This window comes from Nematostella vectensis, chromosome 13 (assembly GCF_932526225.1).
Source record: "Nematostella vectensis chromosome 13, jaNemVect1.1, whole genome shotgun sequence".
In the NCBI taxonomy this organism is placed as follows: domain Eukaryota; kingdom Metazoa; phylum Cnidaria; class Anthozoa; order Actiniaria; family Edwardsiidae; genus Nematostella; species Nematostella vectensis.
Genome location: NC_064046.1, coordinates 2,700,279 through 2,722,085, shown reverse-complemented (window position 1 = coordinate 2,722,085; position 21,807 = coordinate 2,700,279). Strand labels below are relative to the sequence as shown.

The 21,807-nt window shown below is 37.9% G+C and overlaps 2 protein-coding genes across 3 annotated transcripts; one reads left to right on the top strand and one right to left on the bottom strand.

The window, feature by feature from the left end:
• Positions 1-1,701: 1,701 nt before the first annotated feature.
• LOC5513344 (casein kinase II subunit alpha) lies at positions 1,702-11,597 on the bottom strand. 2 transcript variants are annotated; one of them, XM_032382893.2, is made up of 13 exons: positions 11,387-11,597; positions 11,010-11,187; positions 9,183-9,294; positions 8,743-8,844; positions 8,318-8,368; positions 7,984-8,043; positions 7,477-7,560; positions 6,956-7,120; positions 5,053-5,100; positions 4,841-4,941; positions 4,356-4,461; positions 3,301-3,343; positions 1,702-3,118 (listed from the first exon to the last, which is right to left on the bottom strand). In XM_032382893.2, exons 2-13 carry the CDS (start codon positions 11,111-11,113, stop codon positions 2,979-2,981), a joined length of 1,116 nt encoding a protein of 371 aa, XP_032238784.1. In that variant the 5' UTR covers positions 11,114-11,187; positions 11,387-11,597; the 3' UTR covers positions 1,702-2,978. The 2 variants fall into 2 exon arrangements, with proteins under 2 accessions (XP_032238784.1, XP_032238787.1); XM_032382896.2 differs by lacking the exon at positions 4,356-4,461 and adding an exon at positions 4,214-4,319 and having other exon boundaries at positions 11,387-11,542.
• Positions 11,598-11,612: 15 nt separating this feature from the next.
• On the top strand, positions 11,613-15,639 carry LOC5513353. Its single transcript, XM_001633618.3, has 8 exons — positions 11,613-12,004; positions 12,411-12,510; positions 13,243-13,317; positions 13,616-13,686; positions 13,865-13,961; positions 14,129-14,287; positions 14,838-14,908; positions 15,296-15,639. Exons 1-8 carry the CDS (start codon positions 11,835-11,837, stop codon positions 15,378-15,380), a joined length of 828 nt encoding a protein of 275 aa, XP_001633668.2. The 5' UTR covers positions 11,613-11,834; the 3' UTR covers positions 15,381-15,639.
• The last annotated feature ends 6,168 nt before the right edge of the window (positions 15,640-21,807 follow it).

Sequence of the window (21,807 nt, the reverse complement as noted above, 5' to 3'; positions counted from 1 at the left end):
TTTCACAGTTATCAACTTCAAAATCTGGCTCTTCGGTACAAACTAGATCTGATTTTATGGCTTGAAAGACACCGCCTCCAAATTTATTTCTGTCCCTTCGAAAAACTGAATAGTTCTGAGAGAAGATGGAGTAAGTTGAAATATCAGGGCACAGCTTCGATTCATAACAATGTCCTTTCTTTTCGATGTGATGAAACACTATAAGAACAGTTTGATTATTCATTATTATCATAAAAAGTAAAGAAAAAAAATTAGACGTCACAAGTGAGGATCGGACCTCCGGTCTCTGACGTCTTAGACGAGCGACAGAACCACCATACCACGGAGGCATTGCCGAAGTAACCTCTGAGTAAAATTAGTTTTTATCCTAATTGGTATCTCACCGTTCGAACCGCTTTTGCTAGCATGTCAAATATCGCCCTATTTTCTTCGGAAACAGAAGTTAAATACCCGACATAATTAATCAAGCTGCAGTCATATGTATTTTAAGCATGTCAACATTCTAGAAATTCGCAAAATCGTTATTGATCGTTTCTTGATGAATAAGCGTGTTTGAACGAGTTTTGTTTGATATTTAGCACTTAATTTATAAAAAAGAATTATGGAAAAAACAACTTATGAAAGTCCATACTATTTTTCTTGACCTGCAAACAGAGGCTTTCTTTTATTACCCTGCAAAGAAAGGCCCTGCTAACAGAGGCTTTTCCCTTGTGTTTCTCTGACTTTAAAAGTTCGCTCTTTCAGCACAAAATCAGTCTTTCAGCAAAAATTTAAACAAATAATGCGTAAAGCCAGAGACGCGAATCTTCAAGTACTAAAAGAAGGATAATTAAAAGCTTTGCTAGCATTTTACTTGTTTTGTAAACTAACAACTTGAATTGGACTGAACCGTAGAAGATCGATTGACGTCATGACGAAGGCGCATGCGCGCGCTCAAACCACATCGAAGACTTTTCTGTCAAAACTAGCTTATATATACTTTATGGCTATATCACGTAATGACCGTGGTGGTCTTTTATAGTACTAAGCTTTAACCGGAAGTTGGTCACCGGAAGTTTACAGGAAGATCTAAAAATTGCTGTGTTGCGAAAGCACAGAAAGACCACAAAAAGTTTACGGATGATCGATCTGTCGATCGAGTGACACAGAAGTCCCTCCAATAACTCGTAAATGCTTTGCATGCATTTACAAGCGCCTAGCTGCATATAAGGCACCGTGTCTAAGCCTAAGTTATGTGGTGGCTAATAAATGCAGCTAGGCGCCTCAGTGGTTTTCCCCATCCTTACATGCGGGCTTGTCGCTTAGTCGTAAAGCCGGTTGACTACAACCATTTGTCAATCAACTGTATATAATACGGTCCCCCCCCCCCTTAGCAAACCCTGGCAACACACGTGATGTACCCTGAATATGAATGGCACTTTGTTGCAGGTAAATCACACCATACTCACAGCAAATAAGGGTTGATTTGCTAGTTTGATAAAAAAAAAAGTACTTAAGCTACACTTTATGGTATGGTGTAGGAAAGAATAATATGGATTATTTGTAAAAACAGACTTTGATGTTCTTGAAAATTCACTTGCATGGTAACACTGGTGGATTGGTTTATATATACCCAGGCAAGTGTCGTAAATGAAAATAAGCATGGGGAAATGGGATAGATAAATTGACAAAATATTCATGAGTACTACTACACCAGAAAAATGCATTTCATAACAGTTCCTTTAATATTTTCTGTGTAAGAGCCTGGGGCTAGTCTACTCATGGACAAGGCTCAATAATAATAGTAATAATAATAAAATGCAGGAGACAATTACTTTAGACCTGTCTACACCAATATACACAAGGCATTCTAACAAAGGCAGGCAATAAACATTGAAAGGCAATTAGCTGCATTCGGCTTTTTCTCCAAATAAAAGTAATTACAGTATTTCTCTTACAACTTCTGTGTAATGATTTCCTTGTATAAATTGTATGTTAAAAAAACTAATACATAAAGCAATCTCATGCAATTACTACAAGAAACACCCCTTAACACAAATACAATTTTCCTTAAAAAAAAACATGATCAACATTGTTGTGTTTTTCTGCTGGAGAGTAATGGTGTAGACAAACCTAGAGCAAACACTTTTATGGAAAAAAGGTGAATTCCCATGATGCGTACACCTTTCGTGGCCAACTATTGAAAAAGAAGATGCCCTTGTTTGAAATACCCAGAGTCCTGCTAAGGACGACACTGGAATCTTTGATGCTTACCAAATAATACTAGAGGTGGTCAAGTAAAGGTTTAAGCCAGGATTACAGAACAGAGGATATAATACAGTGCATTTACAAGAATGTCCATCACTGATAAATTACATGGCTTTATATATGTCTTTGAACATTGCTATAGTGCTTAGAGAGTTGCCTCTGGTAATGCTATATCTTGGACAACACTACAGTAAGATTTCCCCCTAAAATATGGCTGTCCATAACACTAGAGTATGAGAAATACCATTGGAAACGGCATTTGGAGGATGCAAAGATACCAGCACAAATCCAAATATAAAGTCTGCCTCTATAGTTCCTCTTTATCAAGGCCCCAATGAAACACCTCATTTTGGCCATTGCCAGGGCTACAAGTCCAACTGTATTCTTGCAATAAGCCATTTCTAAATAACATTCTGTGTATTCTACAACAGTAAGAGCTTTTAGAGACACAAAATAACACCAAGTAAAGCTAATAATCTGAATTCATTTTGTAGGAAGCAAAATCCCTGTTCGCTTTCAGAGTTTATCACTTGCAGAAACCACAAAAAGCATTACAAAAATACAGTACTTAACACTGCCGACCTGACCGAATGGGTGATTGTTAATGTCAAACCCAATACTCAATTCAGGATTAGAATTATTTCCAGTCAGTAATTGTGCTTCCTGGCACTGTACCATCCAGTGACTCACTCCCGATTTCCTTGCCCTTGTAATACCAGACATGCAGGTGGTTAAGTTGGTGTTGAGTTTGGCATCGGCGAGATTGAGGGTGGTAGGGGAGAGCCAATCGGTTGCATGGATGAGTTGTTGATTGACTGCATCTGAGGACTCATCGGATTCTGCGCTTGACCTTGTTGCTTGACTACTGGATCTGAAATAATTTAAAGTACATAAATCTATAATTTCTCAGCACACTCAGCTAGCAACACCAAAAATTTGGCCAGCACTGTTGGTAGTGCAACAACACAATATTTCTGTGCCAAACAATGTTGCATGCTTTTCCTAAACAATGCTGGAACTGATTGTAACAATCTGGCAAGAATAACAACTTACAAAAGTAGGGATGATCCATGGCCTCCTTTGCTGAAACTCGTTCCTGTAAAAGATGTGTCATACAGTACATGACTGAATTGAGAAAAGCATCACTTATCCAGAGGAACATAAACACCAACAGCATGCATGTCAGTTTGTGAAGAAGAGTAAAGAAGGGTGAAAAACCCTTTTATACCACAACACAACACACGTGTACCACACAGTGGACAGCACACAAGTAGACACAACAGTACAAAGGTGGGGGTGGACAGTAATATGACAACAGTGGAAACTCAATGTAACGGTATGACAAGGTACTGAGAAATTGCATCAGTATATTGAGAAAATCATTAAATCAAGCTGATTTCCGGTACATTTTATGGTTGGTGAGATTATTGATTATCATCATTATTGATTCGATTATTGAGAATCGCCATATTGAGTTCCAATTTTAAGTAAAGAATACACACAAGCGGAGTGGCCAACCCTTCAAGTCTAATCAGGATTATCCAAATCTGGATTCCTGGTACACTTGAGACCAGAATATGAAAAATCCTGATTTAACAGTGTTTTATTTTGCTAATTGTAACTGAAACAATATTTTCTCTCTGTTATAAAACATTGGTCCCTTGATAGCTTCCTCGTACTCTTTCAATAACTTTCCACCCTCGAGAATAGCATAGGATTATTCCAAGAATGTCTTTGTTTTGTAGGTAATCGTTAGAGGGTGGAAAAGCCTCATAACCTAGTTCTCACTAGGACACAAGGGCAAGTACAAACACAAGCAGTTGCATTCTAATGCTTAGGTGCTTCTGTGTTAATGAGAAAATAATGTGTATTGCACTTGCGTCCTAGTGAGAACAAACCTTAAAGGTTTGACACTCCGCAAAGGGAGGCCACAATACACATTCAAAAGTACATACGGTAAGAGTACCTGGATGTCATATCTTAGAAGTAGCTCAAGCAAGTCAATGCTTTCTGGACTGACCAGATGACTGGTTTCACTACTAACAAATTTCTCCCATTTCTTTTTCGAATGTCTGTAAAAAAGAGCACACCAGCTCCTGTCACAGTACCTGGATATCATATTTGAGTAGGCGGTCCAACAAATCAAGCGCTTCTGGACTGACAAGATGTTGGTTTTCTGAGTGGACAAATCTTTCCCAGCGTTTTTTTGAATGCCTGAAAAAGCAGCAAATATTTTTTCCCCACAATATGTTGTATTTGTGGTAGCTTCTTTGCCCAGTTGCCTGCTAGTGATGCCTTTCTGCCTTCATTTTGCTCTGGGAAATCACATATTTTCTATCTAGACTGCAAAATACCAACCTCTTGCCCTATTTACAGTATTACATAAAACTCATACTCTAAAGTCCAGCGTTTGTAAAACTATTGTTTGATTTATGTCTAAACTTTGATAATTATATTATGTACATAGCTAGTGTTGCAATTTCTAAATAAGCAGAAACAGGAGTTAGCAACTCAATGCTCATTTCAGTCTAAAAACCTCTAGAACATTTTATGAGAAATAGATACATAGTAATACACAAACACCACATCTTACCTTCCTAAGATGTCATTGAATCTTGGATCTAGCTCTATGTGATATTTCTCAATATAGTCAAAAAGATCTTCTGTTCCTAAGACTTTCGCAATCCTGACCAGCTGGGGAATAAAGAAATATTGTTCTGCTGAGCAACAACCTGCAACTCTATGTTATACCAAAATCGAAACAAAATCCAATTGCAATTATAAAAGAATACAGCAGGAATGTACCTGGTCATAGTTGTCATGTCCATGGAAGAAGGGTTCTTTACGAAAAATCTATAGGAAAGAGAAAAACTGTCAAACTTTCACAGTATTTCTTTTTGATCTGAAATATAAATTACCAGATTTACTGCTCTCATTACTGCAGGATATTAACTATAACTTGGCCGTCTAACCCCCATAGTATAAGACAAATGATCACTGGTATTATGATCAGGATCAGTGTATTCAAGTGAGGAAATCTATTGCATTAGGTCATGAATTATTCCACTCCAGTGCACCAGCCAAACTGCAGAGATCTATAAAAACCACCCTTTATGACTGTGACTGTTTCTCACCTACAATGGGATTGCAGCATTATTGATTTCCACTTTTTATCATACTGGGAACAATGCGTTCTGTGTACAGTGATGACTTCAACTATCGGTAAAAAAACCCCACGGTAACCGCGGTCACAGCTCTGTGGTCGGACACTTTAACATCAGCAAAAAGTGCAGTAATTAGCTGCTGTTTTCAACCGCAGTACAAAACCCCGGTTTTACCACGGTTAGGATGTGCACCAACGCAACTACGAAAAGTACACACAATCCCCGTCACATTGCTCTATAATTGAAATTCACTTAGTCTAATTTAAACTTAGTTTAAATTAGAACGACGTTCTAATTGACATGCAAACAATTGCTAATCTTAAAGGTTCTTTGTGAATGTTTCTAGGATAAATCGTTTGTCGATCTGAATAAAGAGGAATAATCGGACAACTAGCTCAGCTAGCAAGTTGCGTATTTCAGTTTCTGTGAATAAACATAGGATATTTTTTGTATCGGTTAATTCACGGATAGCATGTAAGTAGAAGGTCAGTTGCTTCACACTTTTTGATGATTTATACGACAAGATTAATTCATGAGGTTTTGATCGCTTCTAGTTTAGCATGATGCAGTGCAGGCATGCAAAATAGGCTAAACATGGTGACTCGCTTCTAATGGAGGTTCTAGCATTGATTTTTTGACTGACTGCTGTAAAATTCAAAGGTATCTATTTGTGACTTGATCTGTGTTTGCTTGTCACTATTTGTAGTTCGGAATTTTGTGTCTGTTTTGGTAAGAAATTTTTCTGAGTTTAAGCATTTGTTTATAAATTGGTCAGAAATTAAAGTTGATATTTTGACAAAAGAGTCAATTCTATTACATTGCTTAGATGCGCTTTTGAAGGTCATCTATGCCTTGGAGGAATCTATGAGTATCGGGTCTGGTGATGTTTAGTTTGCATTTCTGACGTTTTGGAGTTGGGCCTATATTTTACAGGCGTCTCAACGCGTAATGGTAATGACAAGTGTAAAAAAAAAAAATTAAAATTGTGTGAAAATTTTATTATTTGGAAGAATCGAAAACGCATAGGTAACTTTGTGGGCACTCTCCTGAATAATGTTATAAAGCTACATTTATCATTGCAGATACTTCAAAAGCTAAAATTATAGAATATTTGTTATGACGTCATGTGATGACGTCATAGCCTGATGACGTCATCAAAATTAAGAGAATCATGAACAATGATGGCATGCCTAAATTCATTCCATCACAAATTTTTTGGCAGATTTATATCGTCTTGAAGTTTTCCTAGCAACGGCCCTCAGAGAAATGTCCCAACACCCTTAAGACCTAGAATATCACAATTTTCTACCAGCATGAACTTGCAACAATAATATAATACTTTGTTAGTAATAACCCAAATAAAGTAATAAAAGCATAATCTTTGCTAAGACTTCTATACATTTATATGGAATTTGAGAAAACAAAGACTTTCCATTGTCAAACATTTCTAGCAATGTCTAACCATTTTAAGGCCTTAAAAACATAAAAGACTTTAAAGGGCCCACAGGGACCATGCAGTGGACATAAAAAAAAAGTAGCCATACCATACTGGCGAGCATGCAGCCAAAGCTCCACATGTCGAGAGAGTAGTCATACTCTTGATGGTCCACAAGAAGCTCAGGGCCCTTGAAGTACCGGGATGCCACACGGACATTGTATTCTTGGCCTGGATGATAGAACTCTGCCAGGCCCCAGTCGATAAGTCTCAACTAAGGAGAGCAACAGGGAGTATTATAAGATGGCACATATATTGTATAGAGGAATTTAAATAGTCAATTGAGCAAGTAAAAATAAATGCATGACCCTATAATTTATTTCAATCACATTTTCAAGGCTGTATATAAAGTACAGGTCTGGAGTAACATAAACTCCACTCGAGACTCATGCATGTTCTACTTGATAGTGGCTTGAGAGTATCGACTCGCCGAATATCACTGTACTGTAATAATAATGATTTCATCCTTAGGTGTATGTATGTTTCGCATTGAAAATATCTGCAAAAATGATAGTTGATTTCTTTTTTGATCTCAAATTATTCTCCAACAGCACTGTTGTGGATACTGACCGTTCTGTTGTCATGGTCAATCATCACATTGTGCGGTTTGACATCTCTGTGCATGATTCCTCTGCTATGACAGAAATCCAGTGCCTAGAAGTATTAATGGGATTTACTGTAAACACCTACAGTATTGCAGATCAGGATCCTTTGGAGTATGGTTTTGTTTCTAAACTTGGTGCAAGAAAAAAATGATTCAGAGACCTTACTACAGTTGAACGTAGCTGACTTGATCTTGGACTCTTCAAACTTACTGCTAATTCAAGGTACTGTAGCTTCAAACTCACTAGAGACCAATTTTCAGTCATTTCTACTTTGAAAACTCCCTTGAGGGTTTCAGTTACAATATCTGTGTTCCACTCTATTCTATACATCAGGGGGTAAAAACTTCATGGTGTTGTATAGCGTGTATACAAATAACATCTTTAATAGGTGTTTTAATAGATGTTATGTAGTGTACATATTTCGTGTCAATAGATAACAGGAATTTCAAAATATTAACCAAGGGAGTATTACCTTTAGAAGCTCGAACAAATAAAATCTGATGTCAAAGTCTGTAAATGTTTGGTACAATTGCTGTGGAAGAAAACACATGGCTTAGTTTAGAGACACAAACAGGGGAAAGGAAGAAAAACACACCCTAGTCAGGTACGCCTTTGTTGATGTTTTGATTCAACATTAGGTATTTTAAACAACCATCTAAAAAAGTTTTTTAGTTTTTAACTTCATTTCCCAAATTCAGTCGAAAATATCACAATAACTTTTCTAAATTAGCTGATATAAATAAATTGATGCTTTTTCACACTTGGTATTTTGCTAGGTTGAAAAATTGTGGTTGGCATGACCTCACCTTGAAATCCGTGTTGTTCACATATTCAAATATCAAAGCAGGTGTTCTGGACTGCAGAGAGGAAAAACACACTCAGTTAGCAACCTTTTTTTACTTGACTCAACTTGACTCCATCAGTCATATGGTAAATTCTTGATCAAATTAAATCCAATTAAGTATTGGCCAAAGAAATAAATTGAAGGCTTTTGATTTGTGAAGGCTGTAATGTACTTGGTCATGAAAATGATTTAATGTGTGTGACCAGAATACTCAAAGTTGCAATAATGAGAAATCCACTGTTACATCAGTTCTGATGTTTTAACAACAGCTTCATAAACATGTAAATAGACAGAGAACTTGATGAGCCACAGCAATGATGATGGCTGATTTCAAAGATATAAAAACATTCTGAGAAGTATAACCATATTTCAATAATTATCTCTTACCACTGGGTCCTTGACTACATCCAGCAGATCTATAATATTGACACCACCTCTCAAGTTTTGTAGAATTTTAATTTCCCTTTTAATCTTTTTCTTTTTTACTGGCTAGAAACAATAAAAACAATCAACAAATGTTTTATCATTAATATAGCATTTCCTTATCACCAAGATATACTATAAACAAATCTATGACAACACTGAATCAAAAAATTATGTGAAAGCCAAGTTAAGATGGATCACATACTGAACAGTATTTTTCATGATTGTGCACAAAGCAGCAAAAAAGGAATAAATATTCATAGAAATGTTTAAGAAAACATAGGATTCATTGCTTTTTAAACAAGTACATAAAGAAGACAATTAAAATCTGGACAACAGAGATATACTTTTAAGAGACTACTGTGTAATGCATAGGTAGTTTATTTTCTGATCTAATGGCTTACCTTTAATATTTTGACTACTACTTTTTCATCATTTGTTATATTAATTGCTTCAAACACTTCACTGTATTTGCCTCTTCCGAGCTTTCGGACCAGTTCGTAATTATCTTGCTGCCTGCAGAGTAAAAAATCAACATTTAAAATGAATGACTGTATATGCACCTATCATAAACTAGTTGTAAGTGTTAAACATTTTAAATTTGGTACACACATGTTTCAACTTTTGTGGTACATCCAGTTATGTTTTAATTTTGTCCTACAACACAATCATTATCAATAGCCAGAGTACTTGATTGAGGATTATTATGCTAATGAGCATCTGATTCAAAATATTTCAACCATGGTATTAGCTGTTCTATGCAAGACCTTTACAAGTGTACATTTTAAGAAAATTACACTATACAATTCCATCTCACACACTTGCGATTCAGTTGAATCGTTTAATGATCTCACATGCATTGTTACAGTATCTTTGACTAGAATGCAAATGTCTGAAGGGTTTTTGTAGTCAAAGCAACAAATGACATTGATACGAATATTTAAATGGCATGTAAGAGAACTGTGAAAAGTTTCATCCTAGAAACAAGAAAGGTTTATCAATTTTACCAAGTTTCTACCAAATTTAACCTAATTTTAAGCAAGGTTCTGGGTATGTTGGCATAAGAACTATAATGAAAGGCCAAATGTGAGTATTGATACACCTAGAGTATCAAAGATACATGCAAATAAGAGTTGGAAAGAGTCAAGAGCCTGGCTCTGTCTGGCAAGAAACTGATACCCTTAAAAATAATATAAATGACATTGCAAAAAAAAATATTTGAATTGTATTCTAAATAAAATGGTTAGGAAGTCATAAGTATAAATAAAGCTGAACAGGGAAAAGATTTCCAGGTGATGATTGAAGAAAGTTATTGTAATGCAGTAAATTTATGGCATGAAATATTGATAATACAAGAGTCGTGGTAAAAGACTGGCTAAACAGTCATAATGAGGACCACTTTGTTTTCTGTGGCTAAATAAACTGGTAAGAAAAAATTCTAAATAAACTACAGGGCAAATGCTTCATAAAAATATAAAAAATAGGACTGGTTTCTAACAACAAACATCATTTAGGTCCTGTTTATTATGTAAATCATACATACAGGGGTTTGTCATTTTGTTGTTATGAGCACATTTACAATTTGTTTGCTAGCAACAGAATAGAATCAGAAAGGGGATTTTCATCATATATTCTGAATGAAAATTCTCTAATTAGTATTTTTTTCTAAAATGAAGAATACTAAACAGTAATTTTGCATTCTAAACTCCAGAAAATTTAAAAAAATGTAATCAGATATGAATTCCCCTGTGTATTTGTAAGATTTACAGAATATTTTTCATAAGAATTAATACATATGCAAAACCATATGCAATACCATATAGCTGGTGAATAAGTGATAAAAAAATACTCAAACACGCAATTCTAATTTCCAACACTAGCCAATATTTAGCAATTTTTTCACCATAACACAACTTTTGCATAAAGTACAAAAGCTAAGTACTCCATACATGAGAAAGTTATAAGTGGGTACCACAATAACTCCTGTATATTCTGGGATTCAACTTTTCCTTCTTAGTTAAAAAAAACATTCTTCAGAACGGTACAAATATGCAGTTTCATATCATGAGATTTAGAAATGGTTTCTTGTCAAACATAAAGTACAACATTGTATGAATATGACACGCTTCCTCAACAATTATTCCCTCTCTGTCCTCGTAATGTCAGCTTAAAACTCCGAGTATAGAGAAAGGAGAATAATCTCTTCGAAGTGAATGGTTTGTTATACTCACCCCCATTCTATTACATGGGATTCGTAATCCCAATATTCCCGGGGTCGATGAACGTTCACATCTGCATACACTCGCGCTCGGGAGCTCGCCGTGGCTGACGACATGGTCCGACTAGTCAACCTTGGCAGGAATTTAACAACGTTATACTGAACCCCTCTGGAATACCTATTCCTTAAACCTAGAGCAAATAAACCATGGAGGATTAATTAGGTTAACTATAACGAAAAAGGAGGAAGAAAGCAGCGTTCGGTTAGGTTGAGTGTAACGAGAAGTCTTGCCTCAGTCAATAAGAACAAGGCAGCCACTCAGCAACTTTCAAGAACGCAAAAATGCTTTAAAAATACGAGAACGATGCATTAGCTGCTACAGACACACACCTGTGTTATTGAATGTTAAGAATTGTTTGGTGGGGCACCTAAAATTTAGGATTATTCCCCGAAAAACGGTTCCAAAGCGCCACCAAATCTTGACATAAAATGGCGGCCTCGCGCATCGGAGGGAGAGAAGGAGACCGGCGTGGCATGGAACCGAGGCTGGACGCGTCACTGCCCCGCAGATTAGGACTGGGACTTGGAATTCCAACACAATTTAGCATGAACATGAACACACATGAACTTTCCCGCGTCCTCAAACATGATTTAATTCTGGATCTAACAATGAGAAATCAATACAATACTGAGATTAACCTTGCAATACATATATGGATGTGAAAGTACCAGGTTTGTGTTCTTATTTTCCTTGTAAATTTCCTACAATGTATTTGTTTCTTTGTGCATCATTTCATGGCATCTTGGAGTGGACTTTTTAACGGATGGCCAACGAATAATGGCAAATCTGCGGTCAAAGAACAGATATTATATCAAGGATTCCATAGTCCCGTTTGAGGAAGACTCAAGATGTGAATTCAAAGGTCATCGTAATTTTTGCGCTGAGGAGATACCAGACTGGTGTTGGATTCCAGGAACTGATCGAAGGTCCAGGAAAGCTGTATCCAGGTTTGTAACCAAAAACAAAGGCTAAACTGTAGAATCCAACGCCACATCCAAACTTATTTGAATCTCCATTGTATTTATTTGCATTTTTATTGTATTTATTGCGCTATTCTATAGAAATCAATCATGGAATTGGATTATGCACTTGTACCAAACCAAATTCAAGGATTATTTTTGTGATCCAGATTTCAGAAGTCTACAAGTCGAACCTGTCCTGTTTGGGGAGCACCATCAGAATGCTCCACAGCGTTTGTGAACTTGTTCAAACCCTGATTTATAAAGAACAAGACATAAATATAATGAAACAAATTGAAGTAGCAGGGTATTTTAAATTTTCTCTATATGCTAGAAAAAAGACATGATATACAGAACAAAAAATATGTGGCCTAAATTTTTTTTTCCCTTTTAGAAATATCAATGCATTTCTAAATAATGGTAAAGGTGGATCAATCTATATAGGATTGACAGATGAAGGCAATGTAAAAGGGATCTCACTAAGCCAGTATCAGGTAATCATTTAAGTAAAAGCAGAGGTGTTTAATGTATATTTCATTAGTTTCTGTTAAAAAGTAAAGCAGCATTATCACCAGTTTTCTTACGGATGTCCAACAGAAACCTCAACCGTTTAAAGACAATAGTATCTATTAGAATCCACGCTCAGGCCATCCACTCACGCACTCTCACATCCTTAAAGAAACTTCCAATAGACACACTGCTTTCACAATTTTGAAATTTTCACTTTTTCTGTTTAAAACCGTCTGAGATTGTTAGTTTTATGTAATTGACCGGAAGTAAACTCTGGTGACAATATGGCTTTAAAATAGCCTGTTTGCAGGAAATGGATTATGTTTCACTGAAAAAATGATCATCTATCCATAATCAATTTCCTTGGATAAGGGATTTGACCAGGCATGTACCCAGGATTTTTAAAGGAGGAAGGGGTATGCATTATAGTTGTCATTTGTTGAAAGTATGTAGTTAAAAGTGCTTTGCTACTAGGCAGTCCAGGAGCATGCCCCAATAAAAATTTTGAGATTTTAGAGTAAGATATTTCCACACATTTATTGTATCTCTAAGCATAAAATCCCCCCCCCTCATGGTCATTATTACCCCCCCCCCTGCCCTCATGATCATCATTAGATTAATTTGAACTGTTGCATCAGAAGCTAGACTAAGAAAGGGATGTTCTTTTAGTTATTTGACCCTCCCAACCAATCAAAGTAAAAGTTATTTTTCTATAGAGAGACCACATTGTTGTATCCATGAGAGATCTAATGAGTAGATACACACCGCAAGTACCTGATGATAGCTTCAAGGTATTGTACTGGGCATGGGGGAGACAATTCACTATAGGTTGTAGTCAATACAAGCAGCACTATCCTATTTATATTTGAGTTTTTATCAAGATAAAACGACCAAACCTATCTTCCTATAAAAGATGCCCTAGTTTGCTAGTCCCAAAGAGAAGTAAATTTTGAGTAAGTCTAATAACAATGTTCCCCTTAACAGTACTTCAGTGACAAAAATTTAGCTTTACTGATCCACTAGCAATGTCATTTTATTCTGCTGTTCTCCCTCATGAATTTTGTTCGTTTTAACAATTTCATTCACCAGGTAGAGTTTGTCCCTATTATCCAAAAGTCAGAGGTTTGGAACAGTGACTCAAGCCAGTTTACTGTTGAAAAGTAGGTTTTGTTATTTTCTATACCATGTAGATGTACCAGTTAATTTTTAAGGTCATCTGGGTTCTTTTTACATGTCAAGGCCCATTGGAAGACCTCATATTGTTTTAATTTTTACTCCGTTTTTATTCAATGGTACAATAGACAACTCTTTATGCCTTTGCTCCTATAAAATTTTCAGAGGTGATCAGTTGGATCCTGACCGACTCAAACCTCACCTGCTGCGCACCCCACACTACTGCTGGTGTGACAAGATGGCGTTAGCCCAGTATGCCGAGGTATAGATTGTGCATTTAAACTTAAACAAAAAAATTGTTTCTCTCAGCAAGGGGATTGAACCCCACTTGTTGCGTTAATGCAATATAAAATGGGGAAAATCAACTAGTAGGATGGGGAAAGAAAGGGAGCTGCCTTTGGTTTGAAACTACATGTTCTCCTGTTTCAGGGTATTTTGTCCCGAGAGTATGTCATTGAGATCACCATCTTTCCCTATACTGAGAAGCCTCTTAGTCTTGTTGATGGGAAGTTTTGTTTGAATTTGCACCCAGTCTATGAGGACGAGGAGGGGAATTGTTTCTTCAGAAGACAGGCTAGTGTTGTAAAGGTAACTGAAACTGTAGTCTTCTTGTTGTTGTCTTATTACTGAAACTTGTTCCCTTAGCAAAGTTGCCACCATACTTGATAAGTCTCTACATGTGACACATATACAGTAATACCGTCACAGGCACGCAGCAAGAGAGTTTTTAAAAGGAGGTGTTTCCTGAATGTCCGGATTGTTTCCTAGCCTAGCCACCAGCCAAAACATAACATTTTTGCTCATGCCAAAATTTACAGACAGCTTTGAGATTAGGTGATTTGGTACTCTCTACAGTGTTTGGTATGTTTTTGGGGTAGGAAGTCTTCTCCCCCCCATGTTCATAGCTTAGCACTCCCCTCCCTCTCCCCCAGGTGTTGTGTATATGCTCCAGGCATGTACCCAGGATTGGCTGAGGGGGGGGGGGGGGGGCGTAGTCATAGGCATCTTATGGAAAAAGCATAGGACCAACTTTTTGGCCACCAAGGGGGGGGTGCATGCACCCTCTGCACCCCCCTGTGTACGTGGTCCTAGCAAGATTCCATTCACCTTAAACTAGCTCACTGCATTGTTATTTTAGTACACTAAGGCAGAGATTGTTGAGTTAACAGTTCATGATGTCCAGCACTTTTTCATGCCTGTACTTCAAAAGTAAGTAAACTTTATCATAAAGTTTTTATTAACTTAGAGATGGCGCAATGGGTAGTGAAGGGGATTTGGACATTTTTTGTATACATATTCTTGTCAAATCAGACAAAATAAGAATGAATAAATAAAATATTAAAGCAAGTATTCATATAGCATATTGAACTGAGGCAAAACATATTGAGAGAGTTGAAAATACTTTGCTGTTCCCTTGTTTTCTCTGGTTTAAAACGAACTTTCCCATTCTTTTCTGTCATTTTATATCGCAGTGCAAGATTTCTTACAGTTTCTAACTCTTCTTTACTAAACATTTAGAGCATAAGTAATAGATATTCTTTTCAAATTTACCTCATATGCCTTGCACATGTAAGTTTTTTTTTAAATAATTTTTAGGCTGAGAAAAGAAGTGGAAAGTCTAAGGGAAGATATGGACAGCAAATCCTGGACAGTCACTCCTGATAACCAGAACAACCCTTAGTAACACCTTGATGCTGACTCAGTTTTCCTTGGATTTCCTTCATTTGTAAACTTTTTTTATTGCTCGAGCTCCCGTTTAATCTCAAAGGGCTTTCCCCCTTCTTCTTTTTAATTTCCTATAATGTATATTTTACCCTGATGACTAAAGGCGAAATAAATCCTTAGAGATATTTTATAAGAATGTTACCTGGAGTCAGCCTAGTATTATCAGAATCTCAATCTAATACTCAGAAGGATTAAAAAATATTTTTTTTATGGAAGCTCGCGGCTCGTTAACGGAAAGCTCGGGTTCGCGTCGCGAAATGCTCGCGGCTCGTAAACGGAAAAGCTCGGGCCCGCGTCGCGGAATGCTCGCGGCTCGTAAACGGAAAACTCGGGCTCGCGTCGCGGAATGCTCGCGGCTCGTAAACGGCAAAGCTCGAACCCGCGTCGCGGAATGCTCACGTCTCGTAAACGGAAAAGCTCGGGCCCGCGTCGCGAAATGCTCGCGGCTCGTAAACGGAAAAGCTCGGGCCCGCGTCGCGGAATGCTCGCGGCTCGTAAACGGAAAAGCTCGGGCTCGCGTCGCGGAATGCTCGCGGCTCGTAAACGGAAAAGCTCGAACCCGCGTCGCGGAATGCTCGCGGCTCGTAAACGGAAAAGCTCGGGCCCGCGCCGCGAAATGCTCGCGGCTCGTAAAGGGAAAAGCTCGGGCCCGCGTCGCGGAATGCTCGCGGCTCGTAAACGGAAAAGCTCGGGCCCGCGTCGCGGAATGTTCGCGGCTCGTAAACGGAAAGGCTCGGGCCGCGTCGCGGAATGCTCGCGGCTCGTAAACGGAAAAACTCGGGCCCGCGTCGCGGAATGCTCGCGGCTCGTAAACGGAAAGCTCGGGCCCGCATCGCGGAATGCTCGGGCTCGCGTCGGAACGAAACGGCTCTGGCGCCCGTTTCTCGAAACTCCCGAGAATTCTCGGGCCCGAAAAAATTATTATCTTTGTGGTAAAATACGATTTTTCAACACATTTAGATACCATAAATTTTATAGGATTAGCCACCTTTTCAAATTTAAGAAATAAAACGTTTTCGGGCCCGAGAATTCTCGGGTGTTTTGAGAAACGAGCCCCTGGTCTGGTCAGCAGCTGGAAGTCCTTCTTACTTGATTGTTTGACTTATTCAAAAAAAGAAAACTTCAAAGCTTCACTATATATTTCTGATTTATTTCATCCCAACAAAATTGATGCACACTTGGGCAACGTAATTTAAGAATGCACGTTTCTGTTACGAAAGAAAATAGCTACTGGTATTTTACAAGAGTTTTAGTTTAATATTTTTCTGTCTGCTAAAGCCTCGCTTTTGCGCTCAAATTTTGTCATATGAAGAACGTTCCTAGTTTTCTAGTTAAACCAAATCAAGACAATCAATAAGGGTAATGTCCTCTTTTAAATTTCACATTTAATATTTATAATCCCATTTTTTATTGCCTTTAATTATATTTCTGTATTTCCGTATACACATACGTTCAAAGCCATATGTTAAAATCACGAAAATAAGTGAAGTAAGCGGACAGGGAGAAGGTGGAAATATGACGGTCTCTTTTCTTTCTCCGCTTGCGTCTTAATTTAAACCCTAGTCTGCTTAGCAGCCGCTTTTAGTGTCACGCACGCCTTTTTCACCCCAGATCAATTCCAGGTCATACAGACCCAGAATAGCAGTGTAAACACCACATCCGACCCTGGTGTCTCGTACAACCAGTGGCTGTTGCCAGGGATGTGAAGACTGATCGCTCCTGGTGGGCTATATATGATGCGTCTGGGTCGGAAGGCGACTTCCTTGCGCAAGGTCCAAAGGCTGTGACGGTCCATGTTCGATGGAGTACGCATGAAGCGAGTTCTGTGGAAACGAAATCATTGATTGGTTATCAGCTGTTTCAAATGAGCTCGCACTTAAAGCCGCATTGTCACTAGTTTTCTTCCGGAGGTCCGACGGAAACCTCAACCGTTAAAAGACAAAAGAATCTATTAAAATCCGAGATATTAAGCAGGCCATCCGCTCTAAATTATCAATCACATCCTCAAAGAAACTTCCACTAAACACACTGCTTTGAATATTTTGAAATATTTTTCGCGTTTTCCGTTAAAAATCATCGGAGATTGTTACGTAATCGACCGGAAGTAAACTGGTGACAATGCGGCTTTAAAATCTATCGCAACTATCGTTGGTAACAACGTATAATTGAGAAACTATGTATCTCTATGTCCCAGGCCCTGACAGCCGCCATTTTGTCATCCTATGCAAGTTCAAAGTGAAAAAAGCATCCATTTTCATCGGCTGATTTGGATAGCCAATGCGATTTTTAAACTAGAGTACTAATCGTTTGTTTTCAGATGGTTATTTCGTGATTTTATCACATTATGTGCCTTACAACATCAAATAAGAAAATAACAACGGTGGCTGACCATGGCTCTTTAAAGGCATATAGGTGTTAGTTTGTAGACATGGATGAGGAAAACAAGAAGAATCGAGGTTCCCAGAATTCACTTGACAAAAGGAGGATCAGACCTGTTGGCAGGATCTTGGGCAAAACATTTTTCTTTTAGGTAGCCCCTCTAATTATTTGTGAGTGGCGAATTCCCCGACCAGAGGCAGGCGCATACCAATATTTGGTTTAAAGGGAGGGGGGTGGGGGTGTCTGGACATTTGTATCATATGGGAGAAAAATAGTATTTGAAGATCCATCAATAAGAAATTACCCACTGGCGACCAAGGTGTGTGAGCTTGCACCCCGCGCTTGTACTTACGCTTAAGCTTGTACTCGCTCACTCTAAGCCATAAGGCTTGGAGCATAATTCTGGCGCTGGCTGCGGGGAACGCAATTAGACAAAGACGATACGATCTCTTCTGGCGCGTACCCAGGATTGGCCGAGGGGGGGGGGGGATGAGCAGTCGGGTATCATATAGAAAAAGCATAGTTTTTGAAGATTTCTTTATGCGAAATGACCCACTTTCCAGTCGCCAGGGGGGGTGGGGTGGGGGCTGTGTACGCGCCAGTTTTTTTCCCCTTCAGTAAAATGAGACCTGCCTTCCAACTGGTAGTCGATGGGCAGTCGCCCCTTCCCATCAGCTCCGGAATATTGTCGCTAAACCATCGATAGATATCCTTGATGGTCATCGCTTTACACGGAGAGGACTCGATCGCCTCCGCTATCAGGTCGGAATATGACTTGTCGCCCCAGGCCCTTCGATTGATCGGGGAGTGCCGTCTTCTTGGGGACACGTCGCGTAAGCCTGGGGAGGAGTCTTCCCGATCCGACTCATCCGACTGAAGGTTGTTTAAGTACAAAAAAGGCACGGTTGTTAATTATTCGCTATCAAAGCTTTTATGCGTATGATTGGAACAAGAAAGGACTATAACTTTTTTTTAGTCCCCAGGCCCTTCGGTTGATCGGGGAGTGCCGTCTTCTTGGGGACACGTCGCGTAAGCCTGGGGAGGAGTCTTCCCGATCCGGCGTTTATATATATTTATATATATTTTTATAAATATTATTGCCGCCTTATAGTAACAACATTCGGGGAAAATCTTGCCTTTTCTGTCTTAAGATCAATGTCAAGCAACACTTACCTCCTTCCAATTTTATTTGTGAACTTGAATTTTCGATCAGAAGAGACGAGGAGCCTTGGGGGCTGGACAGAAAGTCTTGATCTGGAACATTGGTAATATTCCTGTTATCATTCCCGTCAGGGTACTCCACTTTTATTGAAACAATCGAGCGACGACTCTCCATTCTCCTCCCTTTCGAAATTTAAAATGCAATCTTTCTTGATATTCAACTAAATTGTACTACTATTTCTACATAGGACGACATTTATAGTTTATCACATTAACGTATATTGCTCCCATGGAAACCTCTATCAGGCCGTCAGCGCCAAAGATGGACGTCATATCCAGTTGTCTACCAAGTTAGTTCAGTTCCGTAATCAGGATATTTCCAAAAGGGCAAGAGGGAGCACAATTATGCATGAGGTTAATTAGTTAAAATGACGTTGATGCCGGTTACCAGCCAATAGGATGCATATAATGTTAGTTGCTAGGGTATAGTTGCGACGTCATTAATTAGGGACGGGACCACACCAAGAACGGCCCACAAATAGCCGGCGTCAGTAATAAAAAAGATCTCTTTACTGACTCTTTTCTATAAATTTGAAAATTCAGCAGCTACTTTTCTACGCAACCCTAAAAACAGAAAAATCCTGAACCCTTCCAAAACCGATTTATAGAGTTTCATTTTAATCAAGTACGACCTGATTTTAATCAAGTTATTGTAGTTATTGTGAAATTTTATCGTCCTCTTTTGTTCCTTTTTTTTTTTTGTATTGTATCGAATTGTAACGTCGACAGTCCCGCGCTAACAGCGGTTACCAAACACAGAAAATGGTCCCCAAATTTCGAACTCAAGTGTATTAAGGCTTGGATCTTAAGCTAAAACAGTTGAAATTTTGAAAGTTGCCTTAAAGTGAGTTAACATTGCCTTAAATGCACCATTTTTGGCCAAAACATCAAACTAGGCAATGTTAGCTGATTGGTAATATTTGATTTTGAGTGATGACGTCATCCAGCCGATCACGTGACTTTTGCAAATCAATATTTCAAAAAATTATCCGCTGGTGGATACGCTATGAAAAAGAAAACATCGCATGTTTTAATGTTCCTTTTAAACACATCTGCACACTGATGTCTTAACCGGCAAGAAAAGTATAACCTTTTGGTCACAATCAACATTTTAATTCGCAGCAGGTCACGTGACTTAGCAAAATAATTAATATCTTGTTAACGGCAGAGAAAATTTTGGATGCTAAAACGCATAATCATATGACACACATAAAGTCAACACTTATTTAGTAAACATCTTTGTCCAAGCTGTTTTCCCCACCGGCGGAAAGGCAAAAAACTATTTTGTCACGTGATCTATTATGTGACGTCATCACCAGCAAGAAAACATTACGAAAAGGTTAAGGCCGTCGACTTTAATCATCTTGCCAAAAAGAACGAATTTAAGGCGATGTTAACAAAGTTTATGGCAAAAAGTTATATCCGATGCTAAAAGCAATCTACCCAGGCCTTAATATACTTGAGAAACGCTCGAAAAACGATTGTGAGGCTTGCTTGAACTATGCTTGCAAACTTTTTTCAATGGAATAAATTAATTGAAAAAATTGTTACCAATCTGAGGCAATATGTTGAGATAGCTCAACCAAATAAGTGAGCTCTTAACTAATATTACCTGGGCACGTCTTGGCTAAGCTCGATTTCCAGAAAAGAAATTTAAACGTTTTTGGTTTTAGAATAACCTCTTAATAACATATCAAAAGTCCAAGAAAATCCCAGCACGGCAACATTACAAAAACCAGGATTTATTTGAGGCCGTCATGAAAGCGATTTCTAACCGCATGAAAACGAGGCTGTTAAAATTATTCAACGTTGCGGCTCGAAAAACAGTGTAAAATGCGCAGAATTAACTATTTAACATCAAAATTATTTTTGATTACAAACTCTGACAGAACAAAGAAGAAAAAAAATTGTATAATTTACATTACTACGTTGGGTTCAATAATCTAAAAAGCAATTCGGCTCTAGCCTAGCGATTTCAATAAGAAACGTTTGAAAATTGTCAAATATTTTTTAATTGCAAGGAAAATAAGTTAAAAGTTCTCTGGTTGGACTACTAAACAAAAATACAAGGGAGAATAAAAGGAAAATAAAAAGTATTTTGTAATTAAAAAGATGAAAATGCTGACGGAGTTTATTTGTTTAGGGATAGGTCATTATTTATCGGGGGGACTGCAAAGTTAAATTTTTTTCTGGTTCAAAAATTGCGACCCCCCCCCCCCCATCTAAAGCAGAAAAATGGTGACCCTCCCCAAAAAATTTTTACAACGATATTTTTGGCATGCCAATAACCTTCTGCAGGTTATAAATGAATTGCATTGGCATGTTACAGCTAGTATATGTACAAAGTTCATTGATGATTAACTAACAAAAAATGTATTTTTCGTATGCTGGTAATCAACAAGTTATTTTGGTCGAATCAATTATGATGTCATAAATACGATTTTTAGCTATTCTTTCAAATAATGCCTAAATTATCAGATATCACGTTGAAATCATTTTGCATCATTCAGATATGTCAGAATCAACCTTCGTACGGCTTTTCAATGCAAAAAGGCCATAAAAACGTTTACAATCCATTTTTTGTAAGAATTTCGGCCATCTTGGGTTTGGGTCCGCCATCTTGGATCCGCCATCTTGAATTATTATGATTTTTGCAAAAAAAAAAAAATCTGGAATTATTACAGAAAAAAGTATTTGCATGCATGTATTAATGCTCATAGTAATGATAAATGCATAATATTAGCTTTCAAAGTATCATCTAGTAAATCTAGTGACATTTTTAA

Excerpts from the sequence above, each read along its gene's own strand:
- LOC5513344 (XM_032382893.2), bottom strand. The coding sequence starts at position 11,113 with ATGTCGTCAGCCACGGCGAGCTCCCGAGCGCGAGTGTATGCAGATGTG. Across the intron at positions 8,369-8,742 it reads ATGTAGTCAAGGACCCAGTG|TCCAGAACACCTGCTTTGAT; the intron begins GTAAGAGATAAT and ends TCCTCTCTGCAG. Across the intron at positions 5,101-6,955 it reads GCTGCATGCTCGCCAGTATG|ATTTTTCGTAAAGAACCCTT; the intron begins GTATGGCTACTT and ends TCTTTCCTATAG.
- LOC5513353 (XM_001633618.3), top strand. The coding sequence starts at position 11,835 with ATGGCAAATCTGCGGTCAAAGAACAGATATTATATCAAGGATTCCATA. Across the intron at positions 12,511-13,242 it reads TCTCACTAAGCCAGTATCAG|AGAGACCACATTGTTGTATC; the intron begins GTAATCATTTAA and ends ATTTTTCTATAG. Across the intron at positions 13,318-13,615 it reads TACCTGATGATAGCTTCAAG|GTAGAGTTTGTCCCTATTAT; the intron begins GTATTGTACTGG and ends TTCATTCACCAG.